At 36.4% G+C, this 16,819-nt stretch overlaps 6 protein-coding genes across 9 annotated transcripts; 2 read left to right on the top strand and 4 right to left on the bottom strand.

Annotated features, from left to right (window-relative positions):
* Positions 1–9: 9 nt before the first annotated feature.
* On the top strand, positions 10–3,860 carry LOC110844369 (coatomer subunit gamma). 2 transcript variants are annotated; one of them, XM_035847816.1, is made up of 11 exons: positions 10–205; positions 332–693; positions 798–964; positions 1,093–1,363; positions 1,439–1,709; positions 1,820–2,014; positions 2,099–2,337; positions 2,408–2,887; positions 2,996–3,217; positions 3,309–3,540; positions 3,625–3,860. In XM_035847816.1, the coding sequence occupies exons 1-11, from the start codon at positions 160–162 to the stop codon at positions 3,753–3,755; spliced, it is 2,616 nt and encodes an 871-aa protein (XP_035703709.1). In that variant the 5' UTR covers positions 10–159; the 3' UTR covers positions 3,756–3,860. The 2 variants fall into 2 exon arrangements, with proteins under 2 accessions (XP_035703709.1, XP_021946245.1); XM_022090553.2 differs by having other exon boundaries at positions 11–196.
* A 96-nt stretch (positions 3,861–3,956) lies between these two features.
* Positions 3,957–5,189, top strand: LOC110843875 (protein FAM207A). Its single transcript, XM_022089927.2, has 3 exons — positions 3,957–4,623; positions 4,702–4,909; positions 4,990–5,189. Exons 1-3 carry the CDS (start codon positions 4,083–4,085, stop codon positions 5,027–5,029), a joined length of 789 nt encoding a protein of 262 aa, XP_021945619.1. The 5' UTR covers positions 3,957–4,082; the 3' UTR covers positions 5,030–5,189.
* A 15-nt stretch (positions 5,190–5,204) lies between these two features.
* On the bottom strand, positions 5,205–7,790 carry LOC110843877. Its single transcript, XM_022089928.2, has 6 exons — positions 7,296–7,790; positions 6,167–6,341; positions 5,978–6,036; positions 5,766–5,907; positions 5,548–5,686; positions 5,205–5,474 (listed from the first exon to the last, which is right to left on the bottom strand). Exons 1-6 carry the CDS (start codon positions 7,338–7,340, stop codon positions 5,297–5,299), a joined length of 738 nt encoding a protein of 245 aa, XP_021945620.1. The 5' UTR covers positions 7,341–7,790; the 3' UTR covers positions 5,205–5,296.
* A 906-nt stretch (positions 7,791–8,696) lies between these two features.
* LOC110844487 (serine beta-lactamase-like protein LACTB, mitochondrial) lies at positions 8,697–10,963 on the bottom strand. 2 transcript variants are annotated; one of them, XM_022090702.2, is made up of 7 exons: positions 10,781–10,963; positions 10,437–10,701; positions 10,276–10,356; positions 9,910–10,212; positions 9,655–9,820; positions 9,320–9,521; positions 8,697–9,232 (listed from the first exon to the last, which is right to left on the bottom strand). In XM_022090702.2, the coding sequence occupies exons 1-7, from the start codon at positions 10,781–10,783 to the stop codon at positions 8,855–8,857; spliced, it is 1,398 nt and encodes a 465-aa protein (XP_021946394.1). In that variant the 5' UTR covers positions 10,784–10,963; the 3' UTR covers positions 8,697–8,854. The 2 variants fall into 2 exon arrangements, with proteins under 2 accessions (XP_021946394.1, XP_035703710.1); XM_035847817.1 differs by lacking the exon at positions 10,781–10,963 and having other exon boundaries at positions 10,272–10,356; positions 10,437–10,597.
* A 2,020-nt stretch (positions 10,964–12,983) lies between these two features.
* Positions 12,984–14,050, bottom strand: LOC110843945 (centromere protein V). 2 transcript variants are annotated; one of them, XM_035847818.1, is made up of 5 exons: positions 13,928–14,050; positions 13,715–13,839; positions 13,499–13,622; positions 13,363–13,423; positions 12,984–13,295 (listed from the first exon to the last, which is right to left on the bottom strand). In XM_035847818.1, exons 2-5 carry the CDS (start codon positions 13,804–13,806, stop codon positions 13,171–13,173), a joined length of 402 nt encoding a protein of 133 aa, XP_035703711.1. In that variant the 5' UTR covers positions 13,807–13,839; positions 13,928–14,050; the 3' UTR covers positions 12,984–13,170. The 2 variants fall into 2 exon arrangements, with proteins under 2 accessions (XP_035703711.1, XP_021945703.1); XM_022090011.2 differs by lacking the exon at positions 13,928–14,050 and having other exon boundaries at positions 13,715–13,906.
* A 664-nt stretch (positions 14,051–14,714) lies between these two features.
* On the bottom strand, positions 14,715–15,691 carry LOC110844900. The gene is made up of 4 exons (XM_022091226.2): positions 15,492–15,691; positions 15,220–15,394; positions 15,078–15,131; positions 14,715–14,984 (listed from the first exon to the last, which is right to left on the bottom strand). The coding sequence occupies exons 1-4, from the start codon at positions 15,492–15,494 to the stop codon at positions 14,806–14,808; spliced, it is 411 nt and encodes a 136-aa protein (XP_021946918.1). The 5' UTR covers positions 15,495–15,691; the 3' UTR covers positions 14,715–14,805.
* Between the last annotated feature and the right edge of the window lie 1,128 nt (positions 15,692–16,819).

The raw sequence follows: 16,819 nt of genomic DNA, 5'->3' as shown, positions 1-16,819 counted from the left end.
TCATCTTAATATACCCCAGTTCATTCACGTTTGACGTGGCAGTCGAATTCCACTTTCCGGTGTGTCAAATTAATTTGCAAACACAAATATTTTTTAGCTTATTTCTTTTTTTCGAGTCGTTTACTATCAAATTTCATATTGTAACAACAACTTAGCACAATGAATTTCAAACGCGAGAAGAAAGAAGAAGAGGAAGGTAAGAAACGTGAGTTTAGGAATGGATAAAGCTTTTAATTTTAATTTTATAATTTCATAATAGTACAATATTCTTGATATTCTTTACTAATATAATATGACTTATGCGAATAAATTATTATATTCTGTCTACTAGGAACCTCTGTCAGCATCTATTCCAATTTGGAAAAGACGTCTGTTCTCCAGGAATCTCGTGCTTTTAACGAATCCGTCATCAATCCCAGGAAATGCACTCAAATCTTGTCGAAAATCCTATACCTGCTCATCCAAGGGGAACAACTAAATGCAAACGAGGCAACGGAAGTGTTTTTCGCCATGACCAAGCTGTTCCAATGCAGAGATCCAGTCTTAAGACGTATGGTGTACTTAGGAATCAAGGAGTTGAGTCACATTGCGGAGGATGTCATCATTGTGACCTCGTCTCTAACAAAGGACATGACAGGCAAGGAAGATTTGTACAGAGGTGCAGCGATCCGAGCATTGTGCACTATTACGGATGTAAGTTTTAATGAACGAATTATAATTAAAACAAATTTAATTCAGTCAGGAAGGGTGGTGGAGCTGATGTATACTAATGGTTTTGTTTCAAATGTGTAATATAGGCATCCATGCTCCAAGCGTTGGAACGTTACTTGAAGCAAGCAATTGTTGATAAGTTGCCCACAGTGTCAAGTGCCGCATTGGTTCGTTCTTACCATTTGACTTTCACGAGTGGAGAACTTGTAAAAAGATGGGTTTCTGAGGTGCAGGAAGCGATAAATAGTGAAAGGTACTAATAAACTGGAGTCTATTTCTTTTCTTTATTAAGTATTCAAATACAACCGAATTGTGAAGAGTACTTGACTGTGCTCACTGCTCATACTGGATTAATGACGAGAAAATTTCTATTTGTAATAGTGTAATGGTTCAATATCATGCTCTTGGAGTTTTATACCAAATTCGAAAGATGGATCGTCTTGCTGTAACCAAACTGGTGTCAAAATTAACTAAATCTCACTTGAAATCCCCGTTTGCTTCATCACTATTGATTCGAATCACGGCAAAGTTGGTTGATGAAGAGGAACTCCCAACCGATAGTCCATTCTTTGACTATTTAGAAGCTATGTTGAGACACAAATCGGAGCTTGTAATATTTGAAGCTGCTCATGCTATTATCAACTTGAGAAAGGTTAGTGCCAAAATATTCATTGATTATTAAATTGCATGATTCTTATTTAACAGGAAGTAATAATTGATTGCACAGATTGTACCCCGAGATCTAAATCCTGCAATAAGTGTTCTTCAGTTGTTCTGCTCCAGCCCGAAACCTGCATTGCGGTTTGCAGCGGTTCGTACACTCAACAAGATTGCAATCGCCCATCCAACCAGTGTCACCAATTGCAACGTGGACTTGGAAAATCTTATCACGGATTCTAACCGTTCCATTGCTACATTAGCCATCACTACTCTTCTGAAAACAGGGGCTGAGAGTTCAATCGATAGACTAATGAAACAAATTGCATCGTTTGTATCAGGTACAACAAAGTTTGGCTAAATACTCAATGTTTATGACATGATAATGTTTAGTTAAAAAACATGCTATTGAAACATCCACGCATATTAATGAAATTATTGTTTGCTTAAGAAATATCGGACGAGTTCAAAGTCGTTGTGGTGAAGGCTATCAAGAGCTTGTGCCTAAAGTTTCCGAGAAAACATGGAAGTCTCATGGGATTCTTGAGCGCTCTCTTGAGAGATGAGGGTGGATTGGAATACAAGGCTGCTATTGCAGATACAATCATCACCATAATCGAAGAAAATCCAGAAGCAAAAGAGACTGGTGAGACTATAGTATAATCGTAATATTGTTTGCATACTAAATTAATTAGTAAACTAATGTTTTCCAAAATAATCTTTGAAATAGGATTGTCCCACTTGTGCGAATTCATTGAAGATTGTGAGCACACCTCGCTGGCCGTACGGATTTTGCATCTTCTCGGAAAGGAGGGCCCGAAAGCAAAAAATCCTTCAAAGTATATTCGCTATATTTACAATCGCGTTATTCTGGAACAGCCGGCGGTGCGTGCCGCAGCTGTATCAGCCTTGGCCCAATTTGCCGCATACTGCCCGAATTTGCTATCAAATGTTGTGGTACTTTTGAGGGTGAGCACTTAACAAACTGTGTACAAATTCGTAAAATGTATTTATATAAATAAATGCTATATTTATGCAGAGATGCCAAGTCGATGGAGATGATGAAGTCCGGGATCGAGCAACTCTGTATCTTCAACTTTTGGAAACGGACAAAAATTACATTTTGAATTCACTGGCTACCAGCGTCGTTGTTTTAGAGTCTGCCCTTCAGGAATATCTTAAAAAGTCTGACTTCCGTCAGCCCTTTGATATCAAATCAGTTCCAGAGCAATCAATTGTTGCTGCCGCTGAGAAACCAAAGTCACTTCCGGCAGTAACCGCAGCTGCTCAAAAGACACTCGCAAACACAAGAGTGGATCAAGCTGAGGAGTTAAAGAAGGTGCCGGAACTAAATCGACTAGATTTGGGACCTTTGTTCAAGTCTAGTGTCAAGCAGATGCTGACAGAGTCGGAAACCGAGTATTTGGTCGAAGTTGTCAAGCATGTTTACAAGTCGTACTTGGTTCTTCAATTCAGAATTGAAAACACTTTAGCTGATCAACTACTCGAGAACGTTAAAGTACGTTAAATATTTTCTTCACATGAAAAGTATCAATAAGAAGTTTTAGTAATACTTAAACTTTGAATAATAATTTCATTAAATTATTTTTGTCTTGCTGAACATCAGGTGGATCTAGATCTACCTGAAGGCTTCCAACAGGTCGTATCAATTGGAATAAACCAACTTCGATATGGATCTGGCTATGCGTACGTGGTTCTCTCATGGCCAGAAGATATTGAGGGCACTTTTGGCATAGGAATAGGATCCACCCTTAAGTTCCTTGTAAAAGATTGCGACCCTGACACTGGCATCCCTGATTCTGAAGAGGGCTATGATGATGACTATGTGGTTAGTTGAGATTTATGCCAACTTCATGAAGTTAAATAAAATATTTGTTGCTGTTAAATAATACGATGATAATTCGAAATATTTTCTATAGTTGGAGGACATTGACATCAACCTTTCTGACCAAATATTGCCTGTTTCTCGAGCCAACTTTGGTGCTGCTTGGGAAGAGCTTGAAATAGAACAAGAGGAAACTTATGCACTTTCCAATGCTACCACTATTCCTGAAGCGGTCAAAAATATTGTAAACTATTTGGGAATGCAACCTTGTGACCGTTCCGATAGAATTCCAGATGGGAAAAGTTCCCATTCCTTGCTTTTAGCTGGTGAGTTTCAAACATCGATTGACAATATCAGTATTCATACAAAGATATGATAATATTTATAACATTACTGTTTATTCAAATTAGGCTTGTTTCGTGGCGGAGTGGAAGTTCTTGCCAAAGCAAAATTTGTTCTATCGGACGGAGTCAACTTGCAACTCACGGTCCGAGCTGCCGACGAGAATATTGCCAGCATTGTAACAAGTTCTGTTGGATAAATTTAAAAAATAGAAATTTCTGTAATACGTTTAACTTTGTCATCCATAATTATTTATATTTAGCTATGAATCAATAGATTAATAAATTTCTAATTATGAAACTAACCCCATCCGTGTGATTGTGATATGCCTTGTATAAATCTACAGATCTACATTCTCAGTGTCCCCTGCTCTTTATTGAGGGATTTGTATGGTGCACGTGTAGCAAAAATATGAATAACATGACATCCGTTCAAGCCACATGCATATTCAACATTTTTTACGGTTGAATAATTAATTTTTTTGTGCTGAGAATTTATCCGTCATCCGTCGTCCTTTCTGGACATTATGGGGAAATTTCGTGTAAAACCAGCCCGTAGTGTGGCGAAACCTTTCAGAAAGTCTTCGGAATTTTCAAGAGCTAACAAACCGACTGAAAATTCTGAGAGTGACGCCCATCATAATAAAGTTCCTTCTGTGTCCCTTATTTCCGCTTCCAAAATATCCAAACGCCCAAAGCCCCGTGCCTCCGCACTGAAAAAGACGTCATCTGCCTCCTCTGTCCAGTCATCCTTCTCCTCCCCACAAACGTCCCCGAAAAAATCCGTCACTTTCGCGTCCCCTTCGTCCAACACGGTCCACATTTTCGGAGCCACAATGACAAAGCAAGATTCGATAAGAGCAATTTTGAAGGATGGTGCTAGCGCCTTGGTAAATTTAGTGTCAGGTAGCGTCAAGAACCTCAAGAGGAAAGGCCTCATTAAATCTGAGAGGGACAGGTATTCCGTTGCAAAGAATGCTGCGTCTAATTCGCTAAATAAAGTGCTGAAGAATCAGTTCAAGGATAAAAGGACGAGAAGGAAGCTACGAAAGGAGGCTTTCCATAAAAGTATGTATAATTACTATAATTACTTAGTTAATCTAGCTTATAATATTTTACTGAAAATATGCTCACTTTCTTTTTTAGAACTTTCTCTTCTGAAGGAATCAGAGAAGGCGATTAAAGAGGAGAAACGGCGAAAAGAGACCGTAATTGTCGGTGACATGCAACCAATTGCAGATATATTGGCCGAACTCGAGGAAGAAGTAAAAATGTCCTCGGCCGTAAAGCCGGTAATTGTTCCAACGCCACCAAAAAAGAAGAAAATGTCCTTGAAGAAACGGGAACAGGAAATGTATGACATTTTAAATTGCGTGCAAAATATTTGCATTAAAAAGAAAACATAAATACATATTATGTTTCTGTGTTTTCTAGGTTAGATGGTCTCAAGTTTTTCGAAGCTTCAGGATTTTAGCATTTTGGTAACGAATCTTGTTGGAACATGCTTTAATTATGATTACTGAATATTTGGCAGTTAATATGGTAGTTTTCTCCGTTAGTTTTTGAACAAGTTACCAAAATCTAGAGAAAATTCAATAATACCATCATGATACCTTGTTTGTATTAATGTGTAATCCATATATTTATTGGAAAGTTTTATTGCATTTGTAATTATAAACCTAAAGTGTTATATATTCACAATCATTATGACAGGTTTAGCATCATCTCGATTTCGTACAAATTACATTCTTGTGGTGGCAGGGCTCGCGTTGCGATGATGATACAATTTGGAGTCATACTTATCCGTTTGATACCGCTCCCTCCGAGCCGTACATCCCACAACTAATATTCCCGCAAGCAGAAAAACAATATCAATCCCAAGAAAGGCAAGATATGCTTGTCCACTGGGATTATAGTATCTATACCCAAGCGAGACATCATCAATCACATATATTCATGAAACATTATGATGATTTACATAGATATTTATACCCGTTATATCCAAACAAATTCCTTATCCCAGAATTAAATCCGTTGAACTGAGGTGTATTGTACCCACCACCTCCATACAGTGCATTGTTATATCCGGTATACCCGTTCAACCTTGGGTTACCATTTGGTGCGAGAAAACCTAATAAGGCCAAGCAATTGACAATGATTCTGATCTTTATCATTGGTTACCTAAAATAAAATCCTTCGATTGCACTGACCCGTATTAGCATCATAGTAAATCCCATTTGCAGGGTAGAGGTACAGATAAACTTCGTAGTAGAAGCCCAGAGATATTGCGACTATTGCTGCAATTAAAAGCACCACGTGGAGTAAGATCCATGCCACCGAAGCCCATGAAAACTAATAAACAATACAATTATATCGACCATAGTTGGGTATAATGGAGTAACAAATTTTTAATATTTCTTACTCTGGAGGTGCAGCATAGCGCAAAGGCCGATAAGAACTGGAGTGCACCAATAACCACACCTGAAAATTTTCCCATACAAACTCAAACGAAATGATTTTTGCCAATCATTTAAATACATACATTTGTACAATAATCTATCCATAAACTAAGAAAAGAAAGTATAAATAGTTTAACAGAAGTGTGCCTTACCCACCGAGGCGATGGCAATGATCGGGTTGAACTGGTAGCCAAATAAATTGTAGGACGCGTTGTAGTAGTCAGCCCCACCAGGGACATAGCCCCCATACAAAAGCCCTGGATTTTGGTAGCCAACGACTTGAATCAGGTATACCGTCGAGGACAACAACACGCCAAGTCCGATAATCTATAGGTAAATTACAAAAAGAAGGATAATTTAATTACACACCCAATAGCACACGTAATCAATTACAATCCATAATTATTACGCAATACAGTAAATCTACACCACCCATCCGAAAGTCATTACAATTTTTATTGTTCAGTTAATACACCTCTTTTCGTTGGGGAAATCATTCAAGTCATCCCAATTAAGTCCATATGCAATTAAATACAACAGAAACATCCTCCTTCCCATGATCGTCATCTTATTCTTATTTATGATTACTTCGTTCTGAATGCCCAGGTTTAATTTTAGTTGCCAGACTATTTAAGAGTGTGTCACCTCATTGGACACGGTCATTGGGCACCGTTAAATTACTACCACGAGAGGTGTTAAAATGGATTCTGCGTCTGCACATATTCATATTTATTCTTGTGACGACTAAGTCTTCTGACTAACCTTGCCTTGTTTTTCTTTGCTTGTTCTGCTACGTATCACTTTAGATGAGACATGACACAGAATAGTGCGTTGGGTGGGCCTTGGCATCTCGATTTGTCATGGTATGAATGTCACTATTTTATTTCATAGTAAGCTAATTAACTAATTTAGTTGATGAGCATGTCTATCTGTGCTTTCTAAGCGTCTATCACAGACCGATTAGGTATTCATACTCAAGTATACTGTATGGGACGTTGCGAAATAATGGGACACATCGACACATGTATTACTTCGGTCGTTCAAACATGCATATTTACTTAAATATACTAATTATAGCATTTAAGACAATTTAACGACATTAAATAATATTCAAATGAGCTATTTATACTATTGTACAAATTAGTAGAACATGATAATTGCAATAGAAATGTTTATGCAGTGTTGAATATCTTGCAAAATTATTGATGAAATAATTTTTAATATAAGCCAATTTATAATTTACAAAAAATTTTGCTACAAATTGAAAACTATGAAATTTACCCCAGAAATAGTGGCTAGCGCCCGATGTCCATACTCTGTCTTCATATTGGTGGAGATGGGTTTTGCACTTTTTAAATGTGATTGCTCTGTAAAGCTGTCCTTTGGATAATTTCCTGATGTATATGCTGAAACTATTGAATTTTTCTCTAATCTTTCTTAACTTTTTCGGTTAAAACCTGACTACGAGTTCAACTCTGTTCAATAAGTATTGTTAACTCTGCCCAGAAATAGATGCGTGATTCCAGTGATGATGACGAACAATACGTTTTCTTCCCGTTTTCAATATCTATCAACACACCCAACTGTTGTTAAAAAATTCTCACAATTATAAAACTTCCATGCAAAATTTAAGTAGGATCATGCACTCCACAAACGCCAGCCCCACGCCAAGCCAGAAGCAAAGTACAAGTGAGAGTTATTTTAGTTTAGTGGCAGAACGTGAGAGAGGACGATGGTGAGGTAATTGAAATCACTCACGCCACGACAACACAGCTACCGAAACCAAAAATGATATGAATATCCCTTCTTGTGAATTTAATATTATTTATTAAGGGAGGTGTATATGTAGCAGAATAATATCAGTCATATGCAACGCTTGATGCCTACATATTCCAATTTAATTACTGTTTCTGCTTAGCTTAAATATTTTTTTAGTTTACCTTCTTATGTTTTAAGGTTGATTAGCACAACCGCACCATCATAACTTTTATTGTATTCCGTCCCTGTCTTGGGTCCATATTTTAAAGCTCGTCACAAACATAGCGAATCATAAAATTATTCAAGTTGGGGAGACACGCCATGACTTTTGATGAGCTATATGTACGTAGATAAATATGCACGTTTGGAGAGCATTAATTTTGTCATTCTTTTATTTTGTTGTATGCACAAGAAACATTCATGCGGTGAGAATTGTTTTAAAAGATATTATGCACATTGGATGGATGGTTTGACCAGAAATGTTGTTGGCAAATACAATGGGCATGTGCTTAATTAATGTTTTCCAGCAATCGAGATGAATAATATTGTATAATGTAATGTTGACTCAGGCTGAAACCACGCTGAAGTTCACTGGACTGGCTGAGAATATACAAAAGTATTCATTTCCTGAATCTTGATGCTAACGATTTCTTTACAGGAATCTTTATTACCTACCAAACTATCTACCTGGTACATAAGTAATCAAACGACTTATGTATACCTATGTGTGTACATCATACAACACTGTCATAAAATCGTATCGGTTAATGGACCAATTATGGCATTAAGTATGTGTACAAAAAGTACTCGTGTAAAAAGAAATTTTTGTAATCTCCAAATGTAACATTCAACATCATCTTGACCACTACTGCTAAATACTTCTGCAAACAAGTGTGTAAAATAAATCCCGAAAGAACTCGCGAGTTTCGTTACAATTATTTATTAGCTCAACCTTCACAATTCATTAACAAGGTTTCATTACCACAATAAAATTGGGACTACCCAAATAAATATTGATACAAATTGGAATGTTTTTCTGAAATTTACCTTACGAAAAATATCATAAATATTATAGAATTGAATCAAGAATCCATCATCCAAGCAAACTCTTGTGTCAATTTTTCAGCAGTTGGGGTTAAACTTGCGTTTTGAAGATTTGTTATCATTGCTACTACAATGCCCCTCACTTTGCCATCGTTCATCTTCTGGTGCTGGTCACTTACACATTCGACGTTACTCGTGTCAGTATTTTTCTCACTCGATGAACTATCTGACTTGGGTGGGAATTGAATGAGGAGGATGGAGGACGCACCCACGGCGCCCCCGCTGTGCCACACCACCTTCTCCTCCCTCGAGTTGCACCCCACGCAGTGAGAAAACGGGTCGCCAACGACCCAGCCTAAGGCGTAAAGACTGTCCCAGCACGGAGCAGCAGTTGCTTTGTCCCCCGTCCACAATTTCTGAAATATGATTCATCATGAAGTGACGAATATTAATTATTTTCAAGAAATGGTTAATTATTTATTACTGTTTACTTCCGTACATACCTGAATAGTTTCCCGTTTCAGAAATGCTTTAGTCATTTTATCGCCATTAGAATTCAAAGGTTGTTGAGCGGAGTACAACATTATGTGCGAAAATTTAACCAAGTCGTCCACCGTCGATAGGAACCCTCCACCTGCCCACTTGCAAGAATTATCCACCCAAGGAGCATTTATCAGTTCGCTTTCTTTATCTCTCCTATAATATCTGCCAGCAGGAAAATCAACAGAATTGGAAATTTATGTACTTATAGGAAAACCTTAGAGTATTTAATAATAATAGTATTATGTTATTATTATTAGATACTCTAAGAGGAAAACGCACTCTCCAAAGTTTATACCTTCCCCGATTTGTAATTATGGGGTTATGCTCGTCCATATAAGTGTTTTGAAGACCCCAAATTTGAAACATTCTTTTGGCATGTTTATCAAACGGAGTTTTGGTAATTTTTTCTATCACAGCAGAAACAACGGTCCAACCATGCGTAGTGTAATAGTATGTGGTCCCTAGTAAAGGAATTTAATCAAATCCAAAGGTATCCAAAAAATTTAATTCAAGTAAATAAATCGAACATTTATTGTTATGATGGTGTCACCTGGTTTATAAATAAGCTCATCGTTCTGAAAAATCTCTAAAGCTTTTGTTACGCTCTCACAGCCTTCTTGACAAAAGAACTCTTTAAAATCCGAGTCTGATGTTGATTTCTTCTTTTTCTCTATATCCTCCTTCTTCCTGTAGTGCCTTATGCCTGAAATGTGCGACAAGAGATGTCTGACAGTTATGGTCACATCGGACCCCTCCCACTTCTTTTTTGGAAAGTCTGGCAAATACGTTTGGACGGGAAGGTCAATGTCGACCTTTCCGTCCTCCATCTGCTTCGCCAGCATGGCCATCGTAACTGAAAGTTAAAAATAAGTTCCTTTTTGCTATACCGATTTTCAGCAAACTTAAACTGACCCACTTGATTTCGATATGCTGGCGATTCGAAGGACGGTGTCAGGTCGCATGGGTATCTTATTTTCAACATCGGCATATCCCATACCTTAATACATAATAATAACTTATATCCGTTGTTACGACTCGTTAATCCATATTCAAGTGATGATATGGCATGCATAACACCTTGTCGAAACACAATGTTCCCATCAACGGCCACAGCTACTGAGAGACCAGGAAGCCCCAAATGACGCTGGACATCATCGCAGTGGGTCACCGCTCGCTCGATGCTAGTACGAAGCCTCTCTTCTCGCGACATTTGGGGGATCACAGCCGCAGTGACGACGACATCCCTTCTAGACTTATATGCAAATGATGTCGTTGTCGCCATCCCACCCACTGCCACCGCGGCTGTGAACAGAGAGAAGTGTCCTCCTAATTTTCGCCAACTCTGAAATTAGATGGTAGTAAACAAAATGTTTTGAAAATTATTGTTATTTGTTACTGTACAAAAGTTTCCAACTACTGACCATATTGTAAACCTTGGATCAATATTGCTCTGGTATATGTACTCTATGTATATGTATCTATGTTCTTTGCATGAATTCTACTCAAACGTGCGTATAAATTTTTATAATTATTTTAGAAGTGGGCGGAAAGTCGGCTATCAAAAATTTAGTCAGAAACAAATAAGACACGAAACAAAATCAGCTGTAGATTCGGGATGACAGGAATAAAAAGGGGAACATTTATTGACATAGGTACATACATTTGTGAATGCTTGAAGCCAAGCATTTCATGAGCCGGATGCATGCGAAGAGATTAGCTTGCGTAAAGTTGAAAGTTTCCTTCTAATTTATGGACTTTTCGACAGTGTGCAGTGCAGTGCTGAACATTATCAATTTATAATTTAAATAAGAATTAAATGAGAAATACTAGGCTTATCATTCTAGTCTAGAATTCCCAGATTTTCAAATTAGTTTAAATAAGAGAAAAGATAATGTGTAATGTGTAATCACGAGTATTTGCGTTAGATTATAATTTAAGAATTTACGATAAAGGTTAGAAAATATTTTTGTTTCCCACAGTGCTTTTGATGAGTTGCATATTTTAAGTTCAGATCTTGACATGTTGTTAAAACATAATCTAAATACATGCGTAACAAGTCATGATGACTGATACTGATTACAAATAAAATTGTGTGCTCAGCTTCATGCTTGCTTCAGCTTGTGCTACTAAAAATTGAAAGAAATTAAAACAACAAAAATTGGTGCTTTTCCTATAAAATGGGATGTTAGGATATTATGACAGACAGAAAGTTTATTGCTGGAAGTAAAACGACTAACTGGTTGAGCATAAGAACAAAAACTACCATGAATAAGTCTGTTGCATTAATCCTTATTGCAGCCTTTGTAACAGGTAATTTTAGACATTTAAGACAAAACGCATTTCTCAATTGACAAGTTATAATTCTCCTCACATAAAAATTATAGAGATATCTTGTGTTTTCTGGGATGACCTTAGAGGTATGAATGATTTTATTATTCAATCTGTCATTTATCTGTAATGTATAAAACTGTCTTCAATTTACATCTTGCTAATGACCGTATAATCTGTTTTTAGTGAAATTTGGACAGGTATGCTAACAATTATTTTTCGTAACAATTCAACCAATGTTCATATTGAAAATAAATAATTGCATGCATTTTAAGCGTCCATCTGACCAACACTTTGTCCGACAACCCCGACTCCTAAGAGACGCCTTAGCCCAAGGATGGACAAGTGTCAGCACTACGTGTGAAAATGACGGAAAATTTTCTGGATTCCGCTATAAATTAAATGACGATGCCATTTATCTGCTATTTGACAAGAATGGTGTTATTGCTGGGATTCAAGCATTGGTAAATAAATTATTCTAGCTAGTAAAATTATCAGACTAATAAATTAACAAACAAATTAATACTTTTGTCCATTATTTTAGATGCCTCATGAAGAAATTATCCATCCAGCATACGGATTTCGATACGATTTAGAAACAATGTTTCAGAACGAAACAGTGGGAGGGAAACCAAACATTGTACTAACGGCTTATATGGTGGACCCAGGTAATTAATTAATTAATATTAATTCATGGACCTATACAATCATAATTTTAATGTTTGTTTTTTAATGCAGCTTCGATTTGCACGACTGGTCGAACAGAGTCTGACCTCCTGCTGAGAGGCACCGGGACTGGTTTGTGGTTCCAAAACGGTCCAACGTCACGTTACTTGAAGAGTGTTTCTAATTATCGATCCAGAGCCAGTTCTGAGGGATGGTCAAACTGCGAATGTTTTCCTGGCATGGGACTCCACAACTTTTGGAAAGTTGAAGAATGGCAGCAAACTAACTGCAGAGAAATCTTACCAGCACAAATTCTTTTCACATTGGACGGCGAAATGCTGGGCTTTGTTTTTCAAGTTTTCTCTACCACGTCTTCCCCCAGATTTGAACGTCCACAAACAGCCAGAATTTACGTGAGTTAAAAAGTAGTAATATGTACAAATTGTATGTAGCTTATTTATTATTTAAATGCGTAACTAATTATTGACGATTTAGGCCATTATCGGGCGTTCGAGAACTCCACCATGCATTCAGGAAGTAAATGATGCTTTTGGAACCACCAGTCTACACATTTTTCTTATTGATAAACCATGGGAGATTACATGCAATGCATAGTAATACATTTACTTGTCCTGATTTATCCCATACATTTCTTATGCATTTTATTCTGGTGAATTGCATAGATCTATTTATATTAACGAGACATGACTGGTGCAAATTATGTTTCAAATATGTGAAACATAACGCCACTATTTAAATAAATATTTGCATATTTATGTTTCAATTCTAACATGAATGTGGCTATAAATTTGGGATTTCATTGCTTGGACCTCTTTGAGATATCAGCACCCTTCATTTCCATTGATTCCTCCCATTTGTTTCCATCAAAATTTTCAACAACTACTTTTGGTTGGGGTCGATCAATACAATGCGGCATGAAACCTGTAAAAAATTGGAATGTATTCACTTTTAATCTTAATACGATGTTCATAAGAATGTCATGCAATACCAATTCCATCCGGGTTACTTCTCGGTATGTAAAAACTCTGCACGCCACACTTGTTGCAAAACTATCAATTGGATTCATACATAATTTTTTTCTTAATTTAATGGAGTTCATTAATAAATAGTAAACAATTTTTTACCATATGCTTGGCTTGATGTGTATTAAATGTGTACGTAGATAATCCTGTTTGACCACTGAGAAGTTTAAATTGTGCCGAAGGTACAATCACATGTTTATTCTGTTTCTTGATACAAATTGTACAGCTATACGTGTAGAATGTAAAATTTAAGATCATATTTAGCTCTACACAGGCAGTCAATTTTATTAAATAAAAATTAATACGTTGTTAACTCACTTGCAGTCAATTGCATTCAAAGTTCTCGGCGCAAGTACTTCCCATTGTACTTGACCACAGTGACAGCTCCCATTGTACTTAATGTTGTCCATTTTGTAGATTTTGAACTCAAGTTCTTGTCAAGTCTGGAGTGATGAAGTGTCAGTTTGATACTAATGGTTGAATGGAAATGGAACTGAATTGCATGCAAGTGTAATGTATGTATGTACATACGTGCATAAGTGATATGTTTGTATACAACAAGGACGAAAATCAAATTATATACGTTTGATTTATTTCGTCTACCGCAGTTTCAAGTGCAAAATATTGATAATTTGCACACGTATGTTGTATATATGTAGATAGTATATTAACAGCAAAACCGCATTATCGGATGCTTACCCTGCCACAAGTCGTCTCAAAAACATTTTCGCACAAGGAATGACCTTCAAGTTACACCAACCAATAAACATAATGTGCATGTATGTACAAATCGTACAATAATGATATGACTAGCGATAATTGACCGTAATTACCATAATTTTCCATCCTTGGTGCGCGAGAGATTAAACCGTATAAAACCAATTCGTTCCTGACATGATGTCTATCATCAGAAATTTTCGCCGAGATCAGATCCGGACAATCTTATTACAAGTTCAGCAGTTGCTACTTTTGACTCCAGCCAGACCATATAATTATAGACGTGTATAATCTACCGATGTTATACTTCGTGCCTTTGAATTAATTAATTTTGTCATCAAATTGGAGACTCGAGTTGAGGCAAGATGACTTTCTGTACCCCAGCATGTACATAGATATGCAGGAGGCTTCGCTTTCATAGATAACGTAAAATATGTATGCGAATAAGCATATAGCACTGGTGTGTATGTAAATATTTTGCATAATTTTTCGAATGTATGTGCATAGATAGGAAGGATATATATCTGTGTGTACGTTGTACTCTCATTTCATAGTTTTCTCCAACATTAATAGTGGACTAAAAACTTGTCAAACAATCCAATAATTTAAATAAATAATTTTCGCTTTTAATTTATTCCATTTACGTATTATATAAACGGCTATAATTCATCCTCTTCTGGCAAAAATATAAATTAGAAAAGACGTCTCTTTTGGAGAACATTGGGGTCGACCAGCATGGATGGTCTTCTATCAAAGTCAGAGAAACGAATAAGCCCTTGTCCTGCAAATGCATTGGATTGTTTCCGTTCGATTTTTGTGAGAAAATGGACCGCAATTGCCATGCAGGAGGGGAAGTCTATTGTGTCATCCACTAAAGGCATAAAATAGTGAAATTAATTACATCGCAAGCAATCTGACCAATTTTTAAACATAATTTTTCATGAGGCAAAGTGAGACGACTTACTGTATTCAATCTCCATCTGCCTCGTCTTGGTATTGAGAACGGTGTGTTTATTTCCTTAAAGTTTCAGGAAATGAGATAATGAGTTAAATGCTCACAAAGTATTTCGATTAAATTGTCAGAATTGCCAGATTCGATAACTCACTTTTGACATGCTGCAACAACAAAGCTTCCAACTCTGGGTCACCAAGTGTTTCTGGTACAACAGTTTCTACCAATTTCTTCATATCGGATTTGTAAATTGCTCCGGCTCCAATTTTGTCAAACTGCTTAAATAATTTCTCTACATATTGTTTCGATTCGCGTCGCATTTTTTCCTCCTGAGAGAAAAGTCATTGATTATTCACAAAAGGTAATAAGTTTCACTGAATACATATTAAGACAATAATTTCTATGCGTGGTGCACAGCCGACTTACCATTTTTATTTGAAGAATTTGAAAATAACAACACAAAATCGTTTGGTAAATCAGAACAGGTTGGTGTTTTTAATACTCTACTATAATTTTAACTCGGTATAAAAATATCCTTCAAGACTTTATCCAAATTGCTCTCGAAACTAGTACGCAATTTATATCAAGTATTTTGATGAGTGAATGAAATAAGACTGAATAATTTGAACTGGTCTCATCCTTTTATACACAGATTTTTGTCCCTCATAAATTAATCGGTAAAGAAGAAGAGAAGAAGGTGTTCATATAGAAGAAAGTCATACACAAATAAAACGGGAGTCGCACACGTATAAATAAATGAAAGAACGCCGAATCAGCTAATCTCGTCCAATTACTATCACTTTGGTTGAGCATTAATTGGCATTCACAACCAAGTTCGTGTTGTCAAAGAATCTTCATGAGACAGTACTCTTCTGCTTTCCATGCAGTATGAAAATGTACGATATGACCTTTGCTTTCTGATTTTAAAGGTAGTTTCAGTATAAAACTTTGATACATACGTATAGTCCCCCATAATAATTAATATATCTGGATATGCATATATTTATATACGGCGGCTGTTTAATTTGTATGCGAGTATATAAAATTGTAACGATCAAGGTCTCTGTTTCAAAAAAGATGCACAGAAAGATGTTCAGAATCCATCTAGAGACACATATATTTTGTTAGTCACTGCAGATGAAGAAGACGCCGTCGTTAATGGTGGCGGACTGGATCAAATTATCTTTCCTGTCGGAGAGTGAATTATGATTCAACCGGTGGACTCATTATTCATAACAATTTTGCATGCTTTATACTTCCAAAAAAAGGCTATGATTCTGGTCGGGGGTTCAATTTCTTTAGAACATTTATGATGAATAACGCAAAAAAGCTAAACGTTGAGAGAATTATTTATGCATATTTTATTTGTAGCATAATTTATGACATTCAATGCCAATGCGTTGATGTGTAATTCTGGAACACTTAAAAAATATTCACCTTGCTTTTCTAGAACTTATCTTTGAAAATTATGCACATAAGTCTAGATTAACATGCAGACATTGGCAATGTGCTGTTCTTCTGCAAAATCACATTCTGTCGATTGTTGAATGGGATATTAATTCATACATATTTGCAATTGCTATAAGTATGTACATGCATGAGTCATACCAAACTCATGCATATATGTATCTTACTTAACACATTAATCTTTTGGTGGTATCGGTATCGGACAATAATATTCGGTTGGTTGAACCCATTTTATACTAAAGTGTAATTATTTACCTTAAAAACCACGCAATAAAAAATCAGCAGAT

Source organism: Folsomia candida, unplaced genomic scaffold, assembly GCF_002217175.1.
Source record: "Folsomia candida strain VU population unplaced genomic scaffold, ASM221717v1 Fcan01_Sc002, whole genome shotgun sequence".
NCBI lineage: Eukaryota > Metazoa > Arthropoda > Collembola > Entomobryomorpha > Isotomidae > Folsomia > Folsomia candida.
The sequence above is the reverse complement of the archived record's forward strand: the minus strand, read 5'-3'. Positions and strand labels throughout refer to the sequence as shown.